The sequence below is a fragment of the Xenopus tropicalis genome, chromosome 6 (assembly GCF_000004195.4).
Source record: "Xenopus tropicalis strain Nigerian chromosome 6, UCB_Xtro_10.0, whole genome shotgun sequence".
In the NCBI taxonomy this organism is placed as follows: domain Eukaryota; kingdom Metazoa; phylum Chordata; class Amphibia; order Anura; family Pipidae; genus Xenopus; species Xenopus tropicalis.
The window spans coordinates 131,116,196-131,139,899 of record NC_030682.2 but is presented as its reverse complement, the minus strand read 5'-3'; the positions used below and the strand labels follow the sequence as shown (position 1 = coordinate 131,139,899).

The following is a 23,704-nucleotide window of genomic DNA, read 5'->3' as shown; positions in this document are numbered from 1 at the left end:
TGTTTTATACCCATAGAAAACTGTTAGGATGAGATTGGAGAACAGTCTTACAAAAGACCCATGTTTTTAGTGTGTGTGTCACACTTTCACAGACCCCTGCAGCTGCCCAAGGAGTCTGGCTGCACCGCGTTGCCTCATCAGGAAGCTTGTGGCCTTTGTGCTACTGTGAACTGCAGCTGAGGGAATGCTGGGAAATGGGGCTCACAGCACCCAGATTGCTATGAATTTGATTACAGTGAATTGTGTTTATAAAAATGAGTGCAATATTGTGCTGTTTGCCACGGCACAACAAACAAGCAATTAGAATTGCTTTTATGCATCTAAATTAATGACAAACTGTTATTGCGCGGCTAATTGCAGCTCAGCGTAAGCAGCTGTCTTTCTAATGCGCCTTCCCATATAACAGATTCTCAGCGCCAGCACGGAAATCTCAACAAACTTTCAAAAACCACAACAACTTTGATGATTCGGCTCATTTATCATGTTCCTTCGTCTATAATTATTTTATTTTTTTTTTGTTCCTGGCCTCTGATATACTGTAAACCATTATGAAGGTGGGATTAAAAGAGGAATGGCGTAAAACAAAGCCATTAGCTGCACGAGTAATGAAATCAATCCCTTAGAAGCCTCGCAGCTTAAATCTGGTGATTGCATTTCCCACCCAGCGTCACCCTGAATGTAACGTTTTACTGAGAAAAAGAATGAAATTAGTTCGAGTAACCTAAAAGCTTAATGTACTTTGTAATCAGTGGGGCTTGTGTCAGCCTTATCTAATATCAGCCTTGGATATTACATTAACGTGTTGTGCTGCTCTCTGGAATAGTTCAATTGGATTATTTGAGTAATACTGAGCATATTAGGCAGCGGCTGTCAGTGTGTGGATGCTAGGGGCATTAAATAATGGTCAAGTGGGTCATAACCACTGTCAGGCTAAATTGTACTGAGTCATCCTGCTTTCCTATATTAAGTCCAAAATGCTTCATCTACCAGCCGGTAATTCTGCTGGAGCCTAAAAAATAATGGTCCCATCAGTAGGGATCTGCTGCACAGAGTTAGTGTATGCTTGTGACTGTACCAGCTATATTTAATTAAAGAAAAACGCCTCATAAAGCCTAGAGATATATTGACCTCTGTAGCACCATGGCGATATTTTACTGAGAAATGTAATGTGGATAGACATTTTGATTCCTGTGACCAGGGAAATATTAAAAATCTCAGATGTTGGGGATTACAGAAAGTGTTTTCGCCCAAAATGTGGTGGGGGAGATTTCGATAAACTGTTGTTAAAGGTTGAAACATGATGGATTTACAGTTTATAGGTACTCTGTCCCCCGGGGGAATAAATGAGGAATTGTCATTCAAGCCTCTTATTGGACGTTGAAAGTATGCCATAATGGTGTAGAGTTTAACATGTGGGAATACTGGTGTGCATTATTAATGTGTATGTTGTTTCTGATGTTTGAAATGACTTAACTTGTTACTAAAATAATTTATTACAATGTGATACACTTTTTGTAAGTGAATCATTATTTACACTTTTCACCCATTTGAGGTCAATATGAGGCTTTGGATATTATAGGTACAGGTATCGGACCCCTTATCCGGAAACCCGTTATCCAGAAAGCTCCGAATTGCGGAAAGCCTGTCTCCCATATGTATGCGACATTAATGGGAAAGTGATGTAGGATGGTTTTAAAGGAGGTTTGAATCGATGTGGAAGCGCATGAATTGATCCATGTGGCTTCGAGAATGGAGTGCATTGGTCTGTGTGGTGGCCGCGTTACACCACCTGCATGGAACTCTAATTGCAGAAAGATTGGTGAGTGGCGTAGATGGACATTGTGACTCCTAAGCTTAAGAACACAGGCTCCAGATAAAGCAATAACATTTCACAGGTTGCAGCTCCTTCCCTTATGGTACTTTTAACATATACTCTGCTTTACAAGTGGAATGAATCATAAGTGGCACCAACTTGCCATGACCATGTTAACCATCTATAGAACAGGACTCTAACAGTTATATAGATCCTTTCACCTTTATTCATGCAGGGGGTGTTGGTGGCGACCGTTCACAAATCAATTTTAATATAGTTATATGTTTGTATGTAATTCATGAAGGATTCAGGGATTTTTAAAAATTGGATTAATAAATGCTTGATACTTTTTAATGTGGTGATTTGACCTTTAACTGTACCAAAAACCTTGTGATTATTATTATTTTTTGTGAATTGACCAGAGTGAAGGGACCTTTCTGTTGTTTTTGAGCATTATAATCAGCTGCCAACAAAGCACCATCCCAATCTACAATCTGTTGTGAATGGGACAGTGGTCGCTGGTAATTATAGGTGGGGACCCTGTTTATTTGATATTTTTGACCTCAGTAATGCTCCTGGCCACATTTTTTCTATCTTTACATGGAGGAAATCTGTAGCAGTTGTATTATCGAGGAAAAATGGTGTTATTCTGATTTTTTTTTTTTTTTTGCAATTGAGCATCTGAAATTCTTACATATGTTACAAGAATCTGTGTAGTGGTTATGGCAGATCATTACCCACCGTAAATGTCAGAAAGAAATAGAAGACATGGAGCTTGGGTTGCCATGGTTTTATAATTTAATCATTAAAAAAAAAAAAATGACTTGCAGAACAGAGATATTCCCTTTACTTGTGTTCTCCCTTTTGTGCACGGTGCATTGTGACAGTGGCTGATGGTCTGCTATTTCTGAAGTGGCTGCCATACCCGGGGATGGTACAGGTATCCTAGCAACTATCAGCCTGTCACCTGGTGACTGACTGGGGTGTCTGTAGTCCTGCAGTTTGTTGCAGGCAAGAAGCATATATTATTTTTGCAGAAGGGATGATGCTGGCCCTTCATCTGCTGTACTAGAACTCCCAGAATCCCTCAACAGGGAGCGTCTGTTGTGCCCATATATGTTTCATAGATACCATTGACCATGTCATCCAAAATAGAATTATTCATATCATATTTCAAATTTTATCGTCATGCTTTTTCAGTAGTGTCGAATTCTAGATTCTGTGACCGGAGCTCAGATGGTTCCCTCATTACCACATTTGCAACTTGCTCCTCATAGTTGGCGCCAATTGCCTTCCGACATTCAACTCTTTCAGCAGAATTCAGTCTGTCAGCGTTTGCCAATACCAGGTAATAGCCCCCTTAGATGGACATTGTAGGACAGCTGTGCACCATGTTACTCATCCAAACAGATGATGTCCCGGAACTGGGCAGATCGAATTTATTGAGAACATAGGGATGGGGAGAGAGAATGCCTGACTGCAGAGAGACTGTGGCAGGTGGTTCAGGCCCTTAGGAAAAAAACAAACCTAAAAATGTAGACTTCATGGGGCTACAGTGACCAACAGATCATTTATATCCGCTTGATCAAATTGGCATATACATATAAATTGATTTTGGCCATTTACATTTTTTCCTTTGAGCCACCAATTTGTCATGTTCTGTGTTGTTCACTGATCACCTGACAGGAAAATATGGAGGTTCTAACTGAAACAGGAAGTTGTGTGGGAATGAAGGACATCATGCATGTTTGTGTGTGGGCACAGTGCCTCACAGAGCCAGAGGAAGAGACTATAGTGCTTGAAATGGCATATGGGATTATCCAATCATTCATATTACCAGAATTTATGACACGAAAATTACGATTACAATTTGTATGACACAATGGGTTGATTTATGAACAGAAGTTCTTGCCTTTATATTCCAGCTTGTAGTATTTGTTCAAACCTAATCGCTGATTGGATACTGTGGGTAACTGCACAAGTACCATTTACATACATATTAGTGATGTGCGGGCCCAATACCTGTGGGACCTGCGGGTTGGGCAGGTTCGGGCCGACCTTGGCGCATCACTTGCAGGTTGCAGACGGGTTAGATTTGAGCTCTTCCACTCGCCCTCCCCGTCCACAACCTTATACTGCCTGCTACCTCTTCTGACTTCTGTATTTATAGGTGCACCACCGCTTTTATGATATCATGGCAGGGCAGGCACAGGTCTATCAATAGAGGGGAGAAGCCGGGTCGGGTAGGGTTAGGGTGGGGAGTGGGCGGAATAGGGTCGGATGTGGGTGAAGGTTTTATCGACCCGCACATCACTAATACACATCACCTGTGTATGTACCCATACAGTGTTTTAAATATGGGTCATTTATGTGGTATATTTATATAGAGACCTGCAATGTCGGATAAAATTTCCCTTGTTTTATGCTTTCAAGCTTCTGTGAAGGTGTTAGTCATCATGGGCGTGTCCGCCAAGCAAGGCAGTAAATAAATGGCTGCCTCCATAGTAGGGACAACTCTGTATGTTTTCTCAAACAGGCGATCTGTCAAATTCTAAAATATACACATTCTCTAACTAATTTATTCATCAGTTTATTTGAACAGAAACAAGACATTCCCAGAATCATCCACTTAAATAATCAAGGGTTAATTGCTGTGCAGATGCAGGATTATTCTTATGCAGCCTCACTGTAATGTGTTGGGATAAATAGAATCTAGCGCTCAGTGTCAGCTAATCAAGCCAAAATGCAAGCCGTTTATCAGAGGATGGTGCTCATTAATATCCTTGTGATTATCCTTCATATACAGGTGTAGGGCCTGTTATCTAGAATGCTCAAGACCTGGGTTTTTTTGGATAAGGGATCTTTCTGTAATTTGGAGATCCATACCTCAAATTTACTAAGAAATCATTTAAACATTAAAAAAAACCCAGTAGGACTGTTCTGCCTCCAATAAGTATTACTGTAATTGTATATTGGCATTAAGTACAAGGTACTGTTTTATTACTGCAGAGAAAAAGGAAATCATTTTTAAATATTAGAATTACCATAGATACTTATAATGGAGTCTATGGAAGATCGCCCTCCCAAAATTCAAAACTTTCCGGATAATGGGTTTCCGGATAACTGAACCTATACCTGTATACTCTCTGTTCCTTTGTAGCGCAACTCTGTTTAGTACAAAGTATTGCAATGGTACTGGATGTTGGAGAAATCTGGGTGTTCTAGTTCTGCAACAGCTGGAGTGCCACAGGCTAGCAATTCATACAGTAGGTCAATTTAATGTTATATGTGTAATAATATATAGTTATATTTCATTTATATAGCTCCAACATCTGCTAAGGTGCTGTACAAGAGAACCCCAGGAAAGAGATGGTCTTGCATAGAGCCCCTGTGGGGCCTGGAATGACCATTGTACAATCAGCATCTCTAGAATGAAAGTCTGAGTCAGAGTTCAACATGCAGCAAATGGCAGAAGCTTCTTCTTGGCCAACTGGAAGGCCAAGTGCTTGGACCTCACCATCTTATCAGTTATACTTGAGCACACAGTTATTATCCTGAGTGTTGTTATACTAAGAGCAGGGGTTCCCAACCTTTCTTACTAGTGAGCCACAGTCAAAGACTTGGAGAGCAACACAAGCATCATAAATGATCATGGAGGTGCCAAATAAGGACTAAGATTGGCTATTAGGCAGCCTCTATGCACACTATCAGCTTACAGGGGCTTTATTTGGTAGGAAATCTTGTTTTTATTCAACCAAAACTTGCCCCCAAGTCAGGAATTCAAAAATAACTCCCTGGTTTGGGGGCAGTGAGAGCAACATCCAATGGGTTGGTGAGCAACATGTTGTCCCCGAGCCACTGGTTGGGGATCACTGCCTAAGGCTCAATATACTGCCGGTGCTGCTGTGCTCCCTATGCCATTGGAGAGGCTACCCCATAAACCCTTATCTGAGCTCCTTTAAAATCCCTTGCACACCATGGCTATGGCTCCCTGATCTGCATGTGAAGCTGCTGGCGTTTCTCCTTATGAATCAGCTCGGTTTTACAGGCTTCCCTTAGACCCATGACAGGCTTCATGGAACCAGCCACTATTATTGGCAACTGCTGCACCTCCACACAGTAGGCATTTAAAACATGGTGAGCAGGAGTCAGAACTAACCAGGAGGGATGTTAATCTTTTGTATTCACATTTTTATCCTAAATCTGTCATATGTCGCTAATTAAGGCTGTTCTTGTGTTTTGGGGAGAGAGGCAAGCAAAGGAAGAGGCTTATCTGTGCAAGTCCTGCTTCCAGCTACTGAAAGGGGGGTGCAGTGTGCTAAATCGTATGCTTTGCCCCCAAGTGCAAGTATTCATTATACATTTCAGCTGGAACATCGTTCCGTGCTCTCACTCAGTGACTCATCCTACTTGAATATTTATACAGCTGAGAGTTTATCCAGCACCATTCCGATTTATCTCTATTCATTATAAAGGAGATGCTTCAAATACCCTCCAAGATTATACAGATGGGGAAAAAAAAAATAAGTGACAGACACCTATTAAGGGAACTGTTGTGTCTGAGTCTACGGTAAATGTTCCCTCATGCAGAAACAGTATGACAGCTCCTGCTCACGTTATTATATAAAAAAGCCATATTTGAATTTTTGCTGAGTTAAAAAAAAAATGAAAGTAATCTCTTTGCTGTATTTTCCCTTAAAATCGCTTTATAGGGAATGGCCATCCAATGCGGTTTTTGTATAATGAAAGAAAATGTAATTCCGTTCAACTGTCCAATACACATTAAACATTTTAGGTTGTTTTGAAGTTATTTGTAGGTGTAATTGCAATGGAAATCAGTATTCGTTCATCTATTTCTCTTCTCTGGCTCTTTGACTCAATGTAATGTCAATTCTGTTTCAGCTCTGTTACATTTCAGGAGTATAGAGAATTGTTTTTTCAAGACGTAGAGTGCACTCTGTGGCCCCCATCTTGGATCTTGTTAGGCCATGATTTGAGTGTCTGTGACACTACACATGCTCAGTGTGCTCTTGGCTAAACTTAGGGGTTGGGCCACATATAGTTACACCACTGGAATGGAGGGCAATTTCCTGTGTTTTGCCACCTGCTGGTGAGCTGGCAGTAATCCAATGTGCCATTGCTCTAAGGTGAAGACTGACGGAGCTACTAGTAGCAGCTACTTGTCATGGCCACAGAAAAAGATAATGTTGATCATTTACTGATAATTGTCTCTACGTGTGTTTTACCAGAGGCAATTCTCAGTATTGTCTATGGTATTTTCTGGCATTTAGTAGCCGTGACAAGTAGCTGCTACTAAGTAGCTCTGTGTGTTTTCACCCTAAGTCTCTGGGTGTGCGGCCGACATACAGTTCTGCTGTTGTACCGAGATTATGTCAGTGCTGGCGTGCACATAAGCAGTGCTCCGCTGAAATTCTTTGCCCTGGGAAGTTGACTTGGAGGCTGTTAATGTGAAAGCTTGCAGTACTCTTTTATTTTTCCATAATGATAGGCACAGGCACACATTTGAGCCAAAAGAGCGAGAGGACAAAGAAAGTGCAGGATGTGGGGGGGAGGGGGGAACGACTGATGTAAAAGCGCTGTTTTTCTAATTTAGGAATAATTAGCTGTTAAATGATGCCTTGCAGCCGTGCTTCCACAGGATTGTAAGGCAAAGGGGAAAATCATTCAAATACAATGAACAGCTATACAGATTTGCTTGCTAGGATGCACTAAAACTGCACTCTCCTCTAAGCAGGGTTTATTTGTAGTTTCCAAAAAATATATAGGGGCTTTGTGTCTGAATGGAACTTTCCTATCTGTAGGATGACATTTATAAGAGGGTGCCTTAGTGAATACCAAGATGAGACTTTGTTATTATCCTGTGTTTATATGGCGCCACCATATTCCACAGCTCTTTGCAGAGGTTATACATCAGTCCCTGCCCTACCATTGAGTTTCCCTGTGACACTGTGGACAATTTTGTCAGAAGCCAGTTAATGTAATTGTATGTTTTTGGAGCATGACAGAAACCAGAGTACCGCTTGTTTAGTGTTCTTATAGGATAAACTTCCACTTTGTCAAATGCTGACTCGGTCTGCCTGTTATGAGATCATGTATTATCTGCATACTTGCCAACATAAAATACCGTATATACTCGAGTATAAGCCGATCCGAATTTAAGCCGAGGTACCTAATTTTACCTAAGAAAACTGGAAAAACGTATTGACTCGAGTATAAGCCTAGGGTGGGAAATGCAGCCGCTACTGCTAAGTTTCAGTAATCAAATAAATACCAATAAAATTACATTAATTGAGGGGGGGTATATGTTTTTAAATATTTATTTCAAAGTAAGTGTAAGTGGAGAAGAGGGTCAACAAAAACAACAGGCACTGGAGGGTCTGGTTGCGGGGGCCTAATTTGCACACAAAGGAGAGAGGGTGCTAGTCTAGAGGGACCCATGGCACCCGACTCGAGTATAAGCCGAGGGTGACTTTTTGAGCACATTTTGGGTGCTGAAAAACTAGGCTTATTCTCGAGTATATACAGTAATTCAAATTTGGGACATTTTAGGTCTGGCTCTTGGGAGAAGGTCCAGGAGGGCTGCTGTAGGCTACCACAGACCACTGCTTTAATATTGGGCTTTTGCAGGCCTGTGAAAGATTGAAATGCCATGGTCTACTTTGCGCCACATACATGCATGTCAGCCATGTTTCTTACAAAAAGCTGCTTAGACAATGTTTCTAGAAAATGGTAGCTGCACTCACCAGGACTTGGCAAAAATATAGTAAGTTTATTTAAGCAAAGAGATCCAACGTTTCGAGCACTAACTGTGCTCTTCCTCAGGGAAAAAACCATATATACACTTGTGAGCCGCACATCATCACATCATCAAAAAAGTTCTTTGGGGGTGCCAAATAAGGGCTGTGATTGGCTATTTGGTAGCCCAGTGTGCACTGTGAGTCTGCAGGAGGCTCTGCTTGGAGTAAAGCTGCTGTGTCTCTGGGCTTCCAAAACTTGCCTCCAAGCCAGGAATGTAGAATTGGGCACCTATTTTGAGGCCACTGGGAGCAACATCAGCATGTGACAACATTTTGCTCATGAGCCTTTGGATGGGGATCATTGCCTTGGCCCTTAGGGTTCTACCACACCATTAAAAGAAAAAAAGCCTGTAGTCTGGTTAAGGACATATTTGGCTAACATACTTCTTGCATAGGAAGTCAACACTCCAGAACAGATATCAATGAAGTTAGTTAACAGAGCAAAGCAAGCCATCCCTTCAATCAGGCCAGTTGAGGGAATTCTTTCTTGACCCAAGTAACATCTTCATTCAAGGTGTCCTAGCACCCATCACACTGCAGTATCATTATGCCTACAGCCTTGAAGCTGGATGAGTACCCAGCCGTGCACCAAACATATTTGTACAAAATCGAATGGATTTTTTTGTTTTATGTAGAAGCCAATCCCCCCTCCAAAAGAAATACAATACTCTGTCTAAAAGTACTACCCCCCTTGTCTTTGCATTGTCCGCTTGTCTCTGCAAAGTGAATAATAAAAGAGGTTAGGACTCGGTGCCAACATTCCTGCTGTCAGCCTAACACCAGTGTGCTGTGAGTCGGCTAATACCATGTATTTATGTACAGCCTGGGAATGCGCCCCGTCCCCATGTAATGTCACTGCCGTGTGCTTGCAAACATTTATTGCTTAATGATTATTATTAGTCACTATGAGAAGTGGAGGGTAGATTAATCCCCAAGGAAATCTTGTTGGTTCCTCAGTAATGTGCAATGATCTACACAACGATTGCAGTCAATCCAGTGGTCCTTCAAGCGTGCTCATTTCCAGCTCGTTTATAATAATAAAAACATCCCCATCTCTTTATTTTATTAAAGGGGTTGTTCACCTTTATATTTACTTTTAGAGGCCGTTTCATTAAAGTCCAAACTACGAGTACAATTTGTGAAAATTCGCATTAAATATGAAAATTTGATGATGCGTTCATTTTGAGAAAAGTCGCCTCATGCTTATACGGAAATATTGTGGTACGATCCAAATGTTACGTAATTTTTCTATCCGAACTGTCGTAAACCTTTCTGACTTTGAACCTTCTGTGCGTGATTTTGGAAATCTCCCATAGGGCTCAATGGCACTCTGCAGCTCCAACCTGGCTCAAGGAAAGTCTCCCATAGGGCTCAATGGCACTCTGCAGCTCCAACCCGGCCCAAGGAAAGTCTCCCATAGGGCTCAATGGCACTCTGCAGCTCCAACCCGGCCCAAGGAAAGTCTCCCATAGGGCTCAATGGCACTCTGTAGCTCCAACCTGGCCCAAGGAAAGTCTCCCATAGGGCTCAATGGCACTCTGCAGCTCCAACCTGGCCCAAGGAAAGTCTCCCATAGGGCTCAATGGCACCCTGCAGCTCCAACCTGGCCCAAGGAAAGTCTCCCATAGGGCTCAATGGCACTCTGCAGCTCCAACCCGGCCCAAGGAAAGTCTCCCATAGGGCTCAATGGCACTCTGCAGCTCCAACCCGGCCCAAGGAAAGTCTCCCATAGGGCTCAATGGCACTCTGCAGCTCCAACCTGGCCCAAGCAAAGTCTCCCATAGGGCTCAATGGCACTCTGCAGCTCCAACCTGGCCCAAGGAAAGTCTCCCATAGGGCTCAATGGCACTCTGCAGCTCCAACCTGGCCCAAGGAAAGTCTCCCATAGGGCTCAATGGCACTCTGCAGCTCCAACCCGGCCCAAGGAAAGTCTCCCATAGGGCTCAATGGCACTCTGCAGCTCCAAGCAGAATAACAAACTGAGTCCAGTTTCAATATAAGCGTGTGTATAAATTTTTTTTACTTCTGTGTTCACGTGACCAAAAGTCACATTTTAAGGATTCGGTTCAGTCAAGCACTTGGATTCGGTGCATCCTTACACACTAGCTTATACAGTATTCCATAAAAATGGAATATATATATATATATATATATATATATATAATGAGCATAGAAAAGTCAGTGATTGATAATACCATGAATTGGAAATGTTTTCTAATGATATAAAAGGCAAAGTGATTGATGATGATGTTATATAAGGGTTAAAGGGGTCTCCTCCCCTGAGGGTTACAGCTTGGTTCTTCAATACTGACCACAACCCCCACTATTTTTCATGCTGCGGGATGACTGTTTTTTGGGTCAGGTTCTACTGATGACGTCAATGCCACATCTGACCTGGTGACATTTTAGTCCCGAGCTGTCAACCATAGAAACAAATAATAGTTCACCTTTAAATTAACTTACATATATATATATATATATATATATATATATATATATATATATATATATATATATATATATATATATATAATGAGAGTGATGTTATGAGACAATTTGCAACTGATCTTCTTTTTTTATTTTTCAAGATTTTCGAATGATTTCGCATTTTTGTTCAGCGGTTTTGTAGTTTGGAATTTTAGCAGCTTTTTGGTCACTGGGTGTAATTTACCTAGCAACCCGCCAGTGGTTTGAATGAGAGATGGAAATGGAAGATGAATAGAAGAAGACTTGCATAAAAAGGAATAAACAGAAACAATAGAATTGTAGCTTCCCACACCTTGTGTCTCAACCCTTTCTCCTTGTAGATTGTAAGCTCTTTTGGGCAGGGCCCTCTTCACCTCTTGTATCAGTTATTGATTGCTTTATATGTTACTCTGTATGTCCAATGTATGAAACCCACTTATTGTACAGCGCTGCGGGATATGTTGGTGCTTTATAAATAAATCTTAATAATAATAGCTTCACAGACCAATAGCTTTTTGGCTAACTTTAGGGTAAGGTGATTGCTTAAAAATTTGTCTGCCAGTGTTTTCACATAAGTAGCAATGGCACCTAAAGAGTGCAGCATAGAAACTATATATGTGATTTCAGAGGGCATAATGCTGTGACTATTGTGTTGCAGTTACGGGAGGGCAATTAAATATCATGATGAGGAGCAGAGAGCAATAAAGCCTTGTTACCAGGAGATCCTGCTGATTTCCCCTGCAAGGGATCCCATTTGTTTTACTCTGCTTCCAATAATGGAGAAAGGTCCAGAGGCTCTGGGTAATGCATTGTTAATCCATTTATTGACACATCGGGTGTGCAACACAAAACGCTCCACAGTGAGGTTATATCACTGAAATTTCGCCTAATTTAAAGCAAATGTAAATCTAAGCAACTTTCCATTATTCATTAGCTAAAGATTTGTAGTGATTTTAAAGTCATATGTAAAAGTAATTGCCACTGAAATCCGTATCTATATGTGACAGAATCCGCCTAATTAACAGACCTGGATGAAATCTGACTTCTGTTACATTGTTTCATGAGTCAGATCCCAGATCCATAGAACAAAATGGGATAAAGAAATCCTACTTCAAAAATAATTGCCATTTATGAACTTCAAATGACTGAGAAACCATAATAAGTGGATATATAAAAGCTGCATAGAATTATATTTTCTTCCATTAGGCAAAAAAATGTTTTTTGTTACCTGTTTGCTATTAGGTGCCCATATTTTACAATGTAGGGTATATTTTAGGTTGCTCGTGTTTTTGTTTTAATGTTTGTAGGTAATCTGTATGTTTCAGATATACAGCCTTCTACTGTACATGCTGGGGAATATGTTAGTGTAACAGTAATTGTGTATAGTGTATGTATTGTGTGTGTAGCCTGCAGCCTGCCTAAAGAATAATGGTAGCGCTATCAGGATGTGACTGCAGGAAGACATGCTAAGGTGGAAGGCATACATTTACAAAATAAATCATGTTGTTTGATAACATACAGGGCACGCTGAGACAGCTAATCCTCATATGTACATGTTGTATATAAACAGTATTAATTATATGGAGAGTGTCAGTAACTTGAAGGTTAACCCCTACCTGTGCAGTGGGTCTTTTCCTAGTACAACTCCTAGCATCAATCTATTTCCAAAAACTGCCACACCTGACGTGCCGTGGATTAGACAGTCCTACTTAATATAAATACAGGTATGGGATCCCTTATCCGGAAACCCATTATCCAGGAAGCTCCGAATTAGACTCCACTTTAATCAAATGGTACAGAATTTTAAAACTGATTTCCTTTTTCTCTTTAGTAATAAAACAGTACCTTGTAATTGATCCCAACTAAGATATAAATAATCCTTATTGGATGCAAAACAATCCTATTGGGTTTAATTAATGTTTTATTGATTTTTTAGTACACTTATGGTATTGAGATCCAAATTATGGAAAGACCCCTTATCTGGAATACCCTTGGTCCCAAGCATTCTGGATAATGGGTCCTATACCTGTAATTGGAATTTGGTCAGGGCCCTCCACAGCTAAAGATGGCCTTGCAGAAATAAAATATAAGATTGCTTGTTTTGATTGGTCCATGGAAATTGTTTTTTTTTATTAACCTTCATATTCTATTTGCTGAACAGCCTTTTTTTTTTTTCTTTTTCCTTTTCCAAACCACATATATCTTTGATAGACAGCTAGATCATAGATAGGCCGTAGAGATGTACAGAGCTCATAGATTAGTATGTATATAATATATATGAAGATAGTGAGATATATAGATGAGGGATATATAGGTTAAAGGCGCCAGTTCAGACATTGCTGGAACACATGTCGAGCATAAGACACATGCAGAACCCTTTTATATTGAAAATGCAGGACTTAAAACTACATCGATCTCCCATCTGTTGTGGCATCCGGAGATGTATGTAAAAGTTTCCATAAGCTGATAGAACAGATGATTTATGCTATTGTCTTTAATACTGTGCAGCTGTCTGTGGGAAACTATCTTTTTCTTTGCTGGCTGCGGTTCCAGTGACAGTTTGAGTGTATGATATATGGCAGTGGGAGTGCATTTGCTATAACAGGCTCTTTAACATAAGAGCAAGTTGTATTTCTTACAGGCGGCAAGCATGGCCCTGGGTCATAAACAGTGCAGCTCCCTTGTAGCTTACAGACCTAGTGCTGGGGCCTATGTATAAATAGAATAGGAGCCAGACACATGTATTATTTAGGAACCAGAAGGGTTCTCCAGTAGTGAGAGTTGTATACTGGGAGCCTTTCAGATACATACCCATCACATCGCATTTTACGCATCTGTTAGTTATACAGTAGTTACGAATGAACTCACGTCTGCGTTCAGCCTTTCCAAAGCATTCAACATACCCACCAACATTTCTGCATTTTAATACTTTTCACTTCCCCTGCCTTCTCATGATGGCACTTCCGTTTGTGATGATTTTACTTCTGGTTTGTGGGCATCTCTTCCAGTTTCATGGCTGCCAGCAAGTAGGGGGATCTGGTTGTGGATAAGGCAGTTGCAAGTCTGGTTAGGTAGCAGGTCCAAGTGGGTGAAACAGTGTTCGAGTTGGGGATCTACATCAGGGATGTGCAACATCTGGCTTCTCAGCAGTTGTTGAATTACAACTCTTACCCCAGGCCTTCGGGGAATTATGGGAAAGCTTATGCTGATATGTGCAGGTTGTATATAAACAGTATTTATTATATAGGCAGTGTCACAATGTTTTACTTCAAACGAGTGCCCCAAATTTCTGGGATCATTCAACGCCAACATCTTCTCTTACTGTGACTTGGTAACCTTTAAAAAAGCAACCTCACAGCAATTGTGTGCTGGGAATTTGAGATGCTCGTGGGGTGGGGGTGCCATGCAATAAACTAATCCTCCCAAGGGTAGAGGCCTGGTGCCTAGCCAAGAGCTTGTAGTAAGAGTCCGTGCCCCACAGTTAATTTAGTCCTGAATGAATGGTAGTGTATAGAGTTTTGGATGTCTTACCTTGTGATATTTTGTATAGTGGTAACAAATATGACCCAGCACAGTGTCCTTTAGCAACCACGTGATTGCATTAAACCAACCTGAACTCACTGCTGATTGGTTACCGTGGCTTTCCTGGTGGGTCAGAGTTGCACCATGATACTGCGTAAAGATAAAATACTATTTCTGTGTAATTGTTGCTGTCAGTTGCTATACAATGTTGTCACAACCTTTTTATAAACAAGGTCCTGTTACCCTGCTACCTTCTACATTTGCCTTGTTTCATCTTTGTGGTATTTGTGTTTTCTGCTTTTTTTTCTAGCCTGGGTAAAATAGGTCATGGTATGACAGTATATGAAACCAAAAGTGCATGCTAGCTCACTCCTAACCTCACTCTCTCTGATCTATTCATGCATCAAAGATTCATCTACATGGTCTCTCTAATTAGAACTATATCACCCACCTTAGGTGGGCATTTTGGGGGGAAAGATCCGCTTGTTTGGGACCTGACCACCCTCAATTTTAGCTGGCCAGACAAAAAAGCAGGGGGTGCTTTTGTTCATAATGTATATGAGCAGTGTAAAACTGATAATATCATGAAAACTAAATGACAACAGTGCTCAGAAATTTATAAAATTTCACCACTAGCATGCCATACTTTGTAAATCCACATAAGCTGATGAGAATCCTTGAATGATAAGCTTTTTTTTTCCCTTTCAGGTGAATATATTGCATCAGCATGGGGAAGCAGAACAGCAAGTTGCGCCCTGAAGTCATGCAGGACTTACTAGAAAGCACAGACTTTACCGAGCACGAGATCCAGGAGTGGTACAAGGGTTTCTTGAGAGACTGTCCAAGCGGGCACCTAACCATGGAGGAGTTTAAGAAAATATATGGGAATTTTTTTCCATACGGGGACGCTTCTAAGTTTGCAGAACATGTATTCCGCACATTTGATGCGAACGGCGATGGGACAATTGATTTTAGAGAATTTATTATTGCTCTGAGCGTGACTTCAAGGGGGAAACTGGAGCAGAAGTTGAAGTGGGCATTTAGTATGTATGACTTGGATGGAAATGGGTACATCAGCAAAGCAGAAATGCTGGAAATCGTACAGGTAGGTTTTCCTCTTTTTGCTATAGGCCGAGCTCATTCAACTGCATCACATCAGTGAATGCATTTCTATCAATTTCATATGCTCTATATATTTTTGTTTTATGCGCAGTGCATTGTGCCGATATCAGCCTTAGGATTCACTGTTGTTCCATACTGGATCATTATCGGTTGGTATTAATGAAAATTTTGATCTGTTGCCTGCAGCTAGAGATAACTGGGCATAACAAGGGCATACTGGAGAACATATGTTCATTCATTCTAGTTTTTATGGGTATGGTGGCATTTGGTGTTCTTATAAACATACTTCTATTCAGGTCTGGACTGGGCTTCAAAATAGGCCCTGGCAATTTAAGCACAGAGGCCCCATCAGCCCAATAAATAGTGACTGTCTGTGGCATCTTACAGCAGCCCCTCTGGCATTTGCCTGAACCCACAGATTGCCAATCATGGCCTGCTGCTATTGGGTATCATCACTGACTAATTTACATAGTAAGTTGTATTGAAAATATCCACATCAGGTTCAGTCTTCCCAAAACTCTCTACAAATTTAATTTTTTTTTCAAGTTGAAGGCACACAAACCACTCTATCAGGCCAAATGAAAATAAACTGACATCTGCAAATAACCTAGGTGCAATAGCTAGATATAGCATAACTTATATACAGTAGAAAAAACCTTGCACTACAACTTAAATATAGGGTGCTCAATGTGTAATGGAAATATAAATTAGTTGAAAAGAACACATGTATAGAGTTGGCACACCTTAGGTGTGCCAACTCTTTACATGTGTTCTTTTCAACTAATTTAGATATAGCATAACTGTCTCAAGGCAGTTTTCTTTTCCTATAGCAATCCCTGCATAGCTGTGCTGGTTATTGGGTAGGACAGCCGTATCTTGGGGACCTTGTTAGTTTTCATGGGCCATGCTAACTCCCTATATTATGATCTACAATGGCCTGTGTAAGAGTGCTATTGGTACAAATAACTTTGTGTATATAAAAGCTCAAAATATAAGCTTAAAATGTTTGGATGTAGGATCTCTCCAGAAAATCCTCCATTTGTAAACAAATATAAAAGAAAAGAAAAAAAACCTAGCGCTTTGAAACTGCAAGAGAGCAGTTTCAGCGTGATTAATTTTCTTCTTTTGTGTACATATGTTCTTCAGTATCAGACTTCCTGGTCTCAGAAAAATCCTTCAGGGAACAGCACAAGTCTGCTCACTCTGCTCCTCCCCCCCTCTCCCTTCTCCTCCTCCTATCTCAGGTCTCTCCCTCTCCTCTCTAATGAGACTAAGCTAAAATGGCAGCTGCTATCTTACACAAACGGAGGGAGCTTCTAGGGCTGTTTGCTCAGGTATGGTAAAGTTTTATACAGAATAAATATAGCGTTCTTCTTTAAGATATGCACTATATAAAGCTTTTTTTTATCTCCAAATAGTCAGCGATAGCATAGGTATAGTGTTAAACCACTCACTAGTGCAGATTGGTACTTACAGACCTCCCATTCCAATACAGCATTTCACAAACCACTTCTAAAATGGGAATGTATTCACTAACTTCTCTCAGCTTCCCAAGATTTTCCATGTAAAACAGGCACACAGTTTAAACACCAGTCTCCCCACGGTTCAGGACTCAGAAGGAAGATGATAAATGCCAGCTATCTTTTTCAGTGGATTTCTTTATACAGAAATACTACACAATATATTCTCTTATTGCTCTCTTGCAGCTTCAAAGTGCTGCGTTTTTTTTTTCTTTCCTTTTTTTCTTACAAATAACAGTGTGTAGATAATAATATGGGACTACATTAAGCATCATATTAATAGGTAATATACTAGCCTGCATTAAAGTACAAGTAAAGGTAGAATTACTGCCTGGTGCTTCAAACCTTGGGACAGGGCTCCTCTTCTTCCAAAAATTCCCTGATCCTGGGGTCAGCACAATGGTGCTATGCTCTGAAGCACTAAAGAGGTGTGAGTATGAGAGAGAGGGTAGAAGTGGTGAGACCCACTAGGGGGTGCCTAACAGCTTGCCCCTACCCAGTGTATTTACCTTGCTGAGCCCTTTAAGCCCTGCTATGGTGCAGCTGATGTGGAGGATCAGAGCTTAGGCAAGGTTAATACTTTCACATTCCAGCATCAGCAGTGATATTTAAGGATGCAGAAAATTACAAAGCACAAATCTCACAGCTTTTTTTCGGCGATATTTCACATTCGCATGAAGCTCAAATTATCTTTTCCAATAATTTTACAGACATAAAATTTTCAAAGCGTCAGAGGCCAAATATAGAAGTGGTTGCTAACGCTCCTATTTTCCATTAACGTTTGCTTCCTAAAAATAAAATGTTTTTCCGTGTATTTGCACATTGTCTATTGCTAAACACTTGGCATTTCATTGCTTTTGGCTATACAACAGAGAGCTTAATGCACATGATTCCAAGACCGAAATGTATCAGTGAGATTTAACCAAGCGACTGATTGTGTTTGCAGTGGATTCAGTGTAGAAGCTTACCAACCCATTGGAGGGCTTTGAGTTTAACTGAGCAGGCCAAATGTGTCCTTGGAGATATAACACTGCTATGGCTGTATTATATTCAGGAACAACTGTTGGCGTATATATCTATGGCACATGAAAAGTTCCTCTGCTGACGTGTTCAAAAGAAAGGCCCTATAGCTCTCCATGCCACTTGTCATTCATCTGACTTGTCATTTAGCCTAAAATGCTTCAAGATAAACGCCCTATACCTCTTCTTGCCACTTGTCATTCATGTGACTTGTCATTTGGCCTAAAAACCTTTAGGAGAAACACCCAGTACTTCCTCTTGCCATTTGTCATTCATGTGACTGGTTATTTGGCCTAAAAACCTTCTGCCTGTCCCCACCTCTTTTCATTCACGTCTTAGACAGGTGCCCTAGAGCAGTTTCAAGTATTTCTCTACCAGATAAAATATGTGGCGTAGAAGTGCTATGTATGTTGTTACCCATGGCCAGTCTTTCTCTCCAATCTGCTCCGTATGTCCTGCCGGAGTCCTGTAAGCCCTTTTAAGACATTGTTTTGACCCACAGCGAGACCAGAAGATAGATAGCCCAACTCTAGCGCCTTTCTAGCAGCCCAGTAAAGACTCATTATCATGGGATAAGATAGAGCTGAAGGATATAAACACACAATGACTAGCTCACCAAGCAAACTCAGAGTGTGTGAAGTCATAATTGCTCACATTTAGTTGACCACAAGAACAACTTCTTTCCTGGCAATTGACTTTAAACAGAAACAGACCCTGCTTATGACAGTTGGAAGCTTGGTGGCCATAATGAGTTGTGTAGAATGTACTGTGGAACTCAACCACAACTCTGGGTCCATTAAGGATCTCTATAACCACTAGCTTTCCATTTCCTGCTCTGTAATAGCGGAAAGTACTATTCTCACGCTTATTATACTTCTAAGCCACATTAAATGACTCTTCATTTAAATCTTATTGTTTCGTCTTCACCGCCCTAAGACCTTCTCCCACGAACAAATATGCAACCGCTGCACCCCACCCAGGTCTGATTTTTTCCAAATCAGTTGTCAGTGTGTTTGTGTCTCCAAACATTCCATCCCCTATACCTGTTTCTCCTAGGGTTTCTGTCTGGCTGGGGGCAGTTAAAAAAGGGCAGACTTTGATATAAATATGGGTGTGGTGAGATCACAGGGGTGGAGCGAGGGCGCATCAGGAAGCTAGAGAGTGGATTGGGGATGGAAAAAGGTACGGTTGGGGTGGGTCAAGGGCTTAGGTGGGTGGGCCAGGAGTTAAATTTAGGGATATTACTAATTTATATTCATCCCTTCAATACACTTAATGAGTGTCTCACATTCATTGGAATACTTTCTGCTAAGTAGTGATGACCATGTGTTGGAGAATACTGTTTAAATAAGCCTTTACTGTAGCAATCTGTATTTCCTTTAATAAGAAGTTGATACAATTTAGTTGGTGTCCAGCTCAAAACAGAAAGCCAAATGAGCTTGTGTGTATTTGTTGGCCAATCCCTGTATTTTATTGGAGTCCTTTCCAGTGCTTGAAAGGCTTCGGTGTCTTCTCATGCCCATATTACATGTCACTGATAAACAGTTACTAACTGTGCTAACAATGTGCTATCTGAGTCCTGCTTGAGTGTATATACCAAGCAACAACGGCAGCTTCTCTACGTGTTACAACTACAACATCTAGAAGGCACAGGTCGCCCACCCCTTCTGTATTATATAGCTGTATATACCATGCAAACTACTCTCACATCTCACCATAATTATCATTGCACATGAAAGAACGGAAGCTTTCAAACAGGGATGCCAGGGTTAGGCCACCATAAAACTTCCATCTCAACATTAGTCTTGTATAACCAAGTCTCTGTTTCTTTGATCTCTGCTAAAAGAATACCTTGGTATTGTTTACATAGTGCTTGGCATTCATACATAGCTGTGTCCCTGTTCAACTGCTCTTCTAAGGAAATCCTTATAAAGGGGATGACTTCACAAGTGCCTTTTATCTCGCTGCCGAATGGTGATTGGGTTGGCTGTCTCTGTAGAGACCAGGTTTTTGATGTGTAGTACATTGGAAGACAGATACTAATTAGCAGCACAAAGCTTCCTTGAGAAAGTGACCGCAATATAACACCATCCTTTTAATTACAAAAAACTCATTGTGGCCATCTTCAAGATTGATCATTAAGGCCACAAGCCCAGTAGCCTGTTGGGGAAGCACAGTATTTTAGGGCAGTATGTTGTTGTAACATCAATTTTTTTATCCACAAAAATAATAAATATCTGCGTATATATCAAAATAGAAGTATCAACAATGTCAAACATTTGTTTGAAAAAAAGGTTCAGGAATAAAGTAAAAGTTGGTCCTGCCACTCTTTTGGGGGGGGGGGGGGGGTGTCACTTAGTTATAGGGTCACAGTACACCTTCATTGATCTTCTTAATTAGTGGGAGATTATTGCTTGTAGTTTGTCATGGTATTTCTCAGCACAATGTATGAACGTATGTAAGAAGATGGTACTTATACTAAACAGGACAAAACCCATCTTTGCTTTTTCCCAGTGGGCTGTGGACCCAATGACTTCATACTATTCCCCTTTAATACTACCTCATGCCTTTCCTGATCTCTGGAAGGGTGATTATTATCTAACAGGCTATAGAAGATAGATGCTAAAGAAGACAGCGGCCAGCACATTTCAGACAATCACATTTTAAGCAGGGCTAAAATAATAATTGCAAATGAATGCCGTCATAGATGCTTGACAGTATAAAGGTAAAGTAGAACATTATACTGTAAATTAAAAATGCTGAGCAGACCCAGTTTCTAGAATATTTGTGTACAGTGACTAGTGGAAGAGACAGGAACACTGGTAGGAAGTCAGAGATAATGCCTTGGCCAACAAAAGCCCACCCCTTAACCATAGGGTGCCTCATAATAATAGTGTCACAGTATTCAGCCATTGGTTTAGACTTAATTCCAAGGCCATTCTAAAGCTGTTCTACTGGCTTTGAAGACACTTTTTGTGTCTCTTTACTTTATCATGGCATCTACTGTATGTTTACTTGCTTGTAACCACGAACAGTAAAGTGTAATGCAATAAAGCTAGATTGAAAACATTATTGTCAGTAGTCAAGGTTTGCTGCAGTTGAAGCTGTAGTGTCAAACTCAACAAAGTCATCATCAAGAGCTATGGATTTCAGTCCCTTTTTTTTCAAGCCTCTTTTTGAGGTCCAGAATTTGTTTTGAGACCCCATAAATATATTACATATATAATAAAACATTTCTGTATCAGCAGTAGTTTCAAGAATATTTAGAGCACCTTAGGTCACCTCAGAGGATCCTTATTGACCTTCAGGTTGGGCTTCCTTATAGAACCAAGCATTGTCTCCAGATCTTACCTGACCATTGGGCTGGACCCCCAGCCACTCTTATGAGTCATTATAATGGGCCCAGACTCACAGTCTAGGAGCCAAAGGCCATGATTTTGACAGTTCAGATTTCTGAGGTTGTTTTGAGCAGTGCAAAGGGTTAACCCTTTGCAAAAGTTGTGACATGATAGCATTCAGTGGCATGGAGGCCTGCTACGGTGTATCTCCATGTTTGGGCGTAGAAAGATAAGTTAGTCTCCGACCCATAGATCAGCTGCATAAGGCAGCCTAGGGCTTATGGCTTGTTTTGTTTCAGCTGGGACGGAATTAAAGAAATGGAAAAGCTTTAAAAAATGACGTTGAAGAAATCTATAGGATAATGCTTTTTATGCCTAAATAGTATTTTTAGTGAAACCAGTAAACAAAGGACACACACAATGCCTAATTGCTGTTTATATGTTATTTCTCTTTTTTCCCCCCTTTTTTTTTGTATTGATGCTTTTATTTCCCCTGTGAGCTGAGCAGCTATTCTAGGGTACATCAGCTGTCACTTGTGAATTATGGTTGGCCTCTTATGTGGTGGCCTTGTATCCCTCCGCATAGCAGGGAAAATATGTGTATAAATATGGTAAAAAAAAAAAGGCTTTGCTGTCAGGGGCCCTTTTGTTTCTGCTGGGATCTTTATATCAGGCATCCTAAATACCAAGCGGGTTAACTTTTCCTTTCCTGTTATAACCTGAAAAATTATCAAAATTAGTACATTTAAGTTTAATAGTTTGTCACTTGGGTCAATAAGTCCTGTTTGTTGTTTGTGTTTCTCTATTTATGCAGCAGTGTTGTAAAACTGGAGCTAATGTTTGCATTGCACAACCATGTTTTTCCCAGCATGCTGTGTGCTTTATATCATAGAATGTAAAACGTATGCACCCTATGCTATGGTAGGTTAATTTGTAGCAAATTTGATGTGGAACCTTTGACACCAGTTGCTCATGGCATCTGGTGGGGGTTTGTGGTGGGCATTATATGGGCTGCTTGAGGTTGAGCATCTTCTGGATAATGTCCAGTGTAAGAAGGCTTGTTGCAGGGGGTCTACTTAACATCAACCACCAGGCTTAGACATTTGGGAGAGTTAGTGAGCAATGCACCAAACGTGTACAGTTTTTGGTCTGTGCTGGACCATAAGACAATGCAATAAATTTGTTAAGTTGGGTTGGGTATGCTCATCTCTACACTGGTTAGCTAAATGTGTAGGGCACAGCAATTAAATTAGAGTTAATAGGAAAATTATTCCTAGAGGTTCCTAGGTAGGCATCACTGAATAGATCAATTAACTGCATTTATGCACCAAGGTCCACTCTTTATGGGTGTTAAAACTCATGCCCTCCCTTCAGCAGGTATACAGTCTAACTCCAGCACCCCAGCATTGGGAGTTGTAGGACATGTTGGGAGACATTCCTTACTATGTGCTGACATTTCTGTGAACGTCCTTCAATGGTTTGCTCTCAGATTTTTACTTTTATTGTCTTCTTTCTGCTCAGGCAATCTATAAAATGGTTTCTTCGGTAATGAAAATGCCAGAGGATGAGTCAACACCAGAGAAAAGGACAGAGAAAATATTTCGGCAAATGGATACCAACCGAGATGGTATGTGTCTGGGAGTAACAGCTTGGGGGCTGGATGTATCTGACAGCAGTGTTCAGTATGGAATAGGGGCGAGAGGAATATTCCCAAGCTGTATATGTGAGTGCAGGTTGGCTGCCACCCTCCAATAAATAAACATGCGTGCTGCTTTCAGGCGCTCATTTAAAATACACAGCACCCACAAAATCAACACCGGTTCATAACCACAATAAATGCAAACACACACCTACACATCAAAGGAGCCTTTTTATCGAAGCAACTCCACTATTGGCTTATATTCTGCTGCCAATGGTTTTATCCCTTGGCACGTTCAGATGGAAAACAATGGCTCTAGGCCCACAAGCATACATGAAAAGCATTCGCTCACATCCATATTCACTTCCAGTAAAAACCTGGGAAACATATACTGTGCCCTGAAATACACAGGGTGACAGCTGTGGATCTAGGGTTACTTACTATGC

The 23,704-nt window shown here is 40.8% G+C and overlaps 1 protein-coding gene across 1 annotated transcript in view; it reads left to right on the top strand.

The window, feature by feature from the left end:
• Window positions 1–23,704, top strand: part of ncald (neurocalcin delta) — a 59,202-nt gene that overhangs the window by 27,438 nt on the left and 8,060 nt on the right. Inside the window, 2 exon segments of the mRNA NM_001129941.1 lie at window positions 15,328–15,724; window positions 23,141–23,246. Of these exon segments, the coding sequence (NP_001123413.1) occupies window positions 15,347–15,724; window positions 23,141–23,246 (484 nt within the window). The 5' untranslated portion in view covers window positions 15,328–15,346.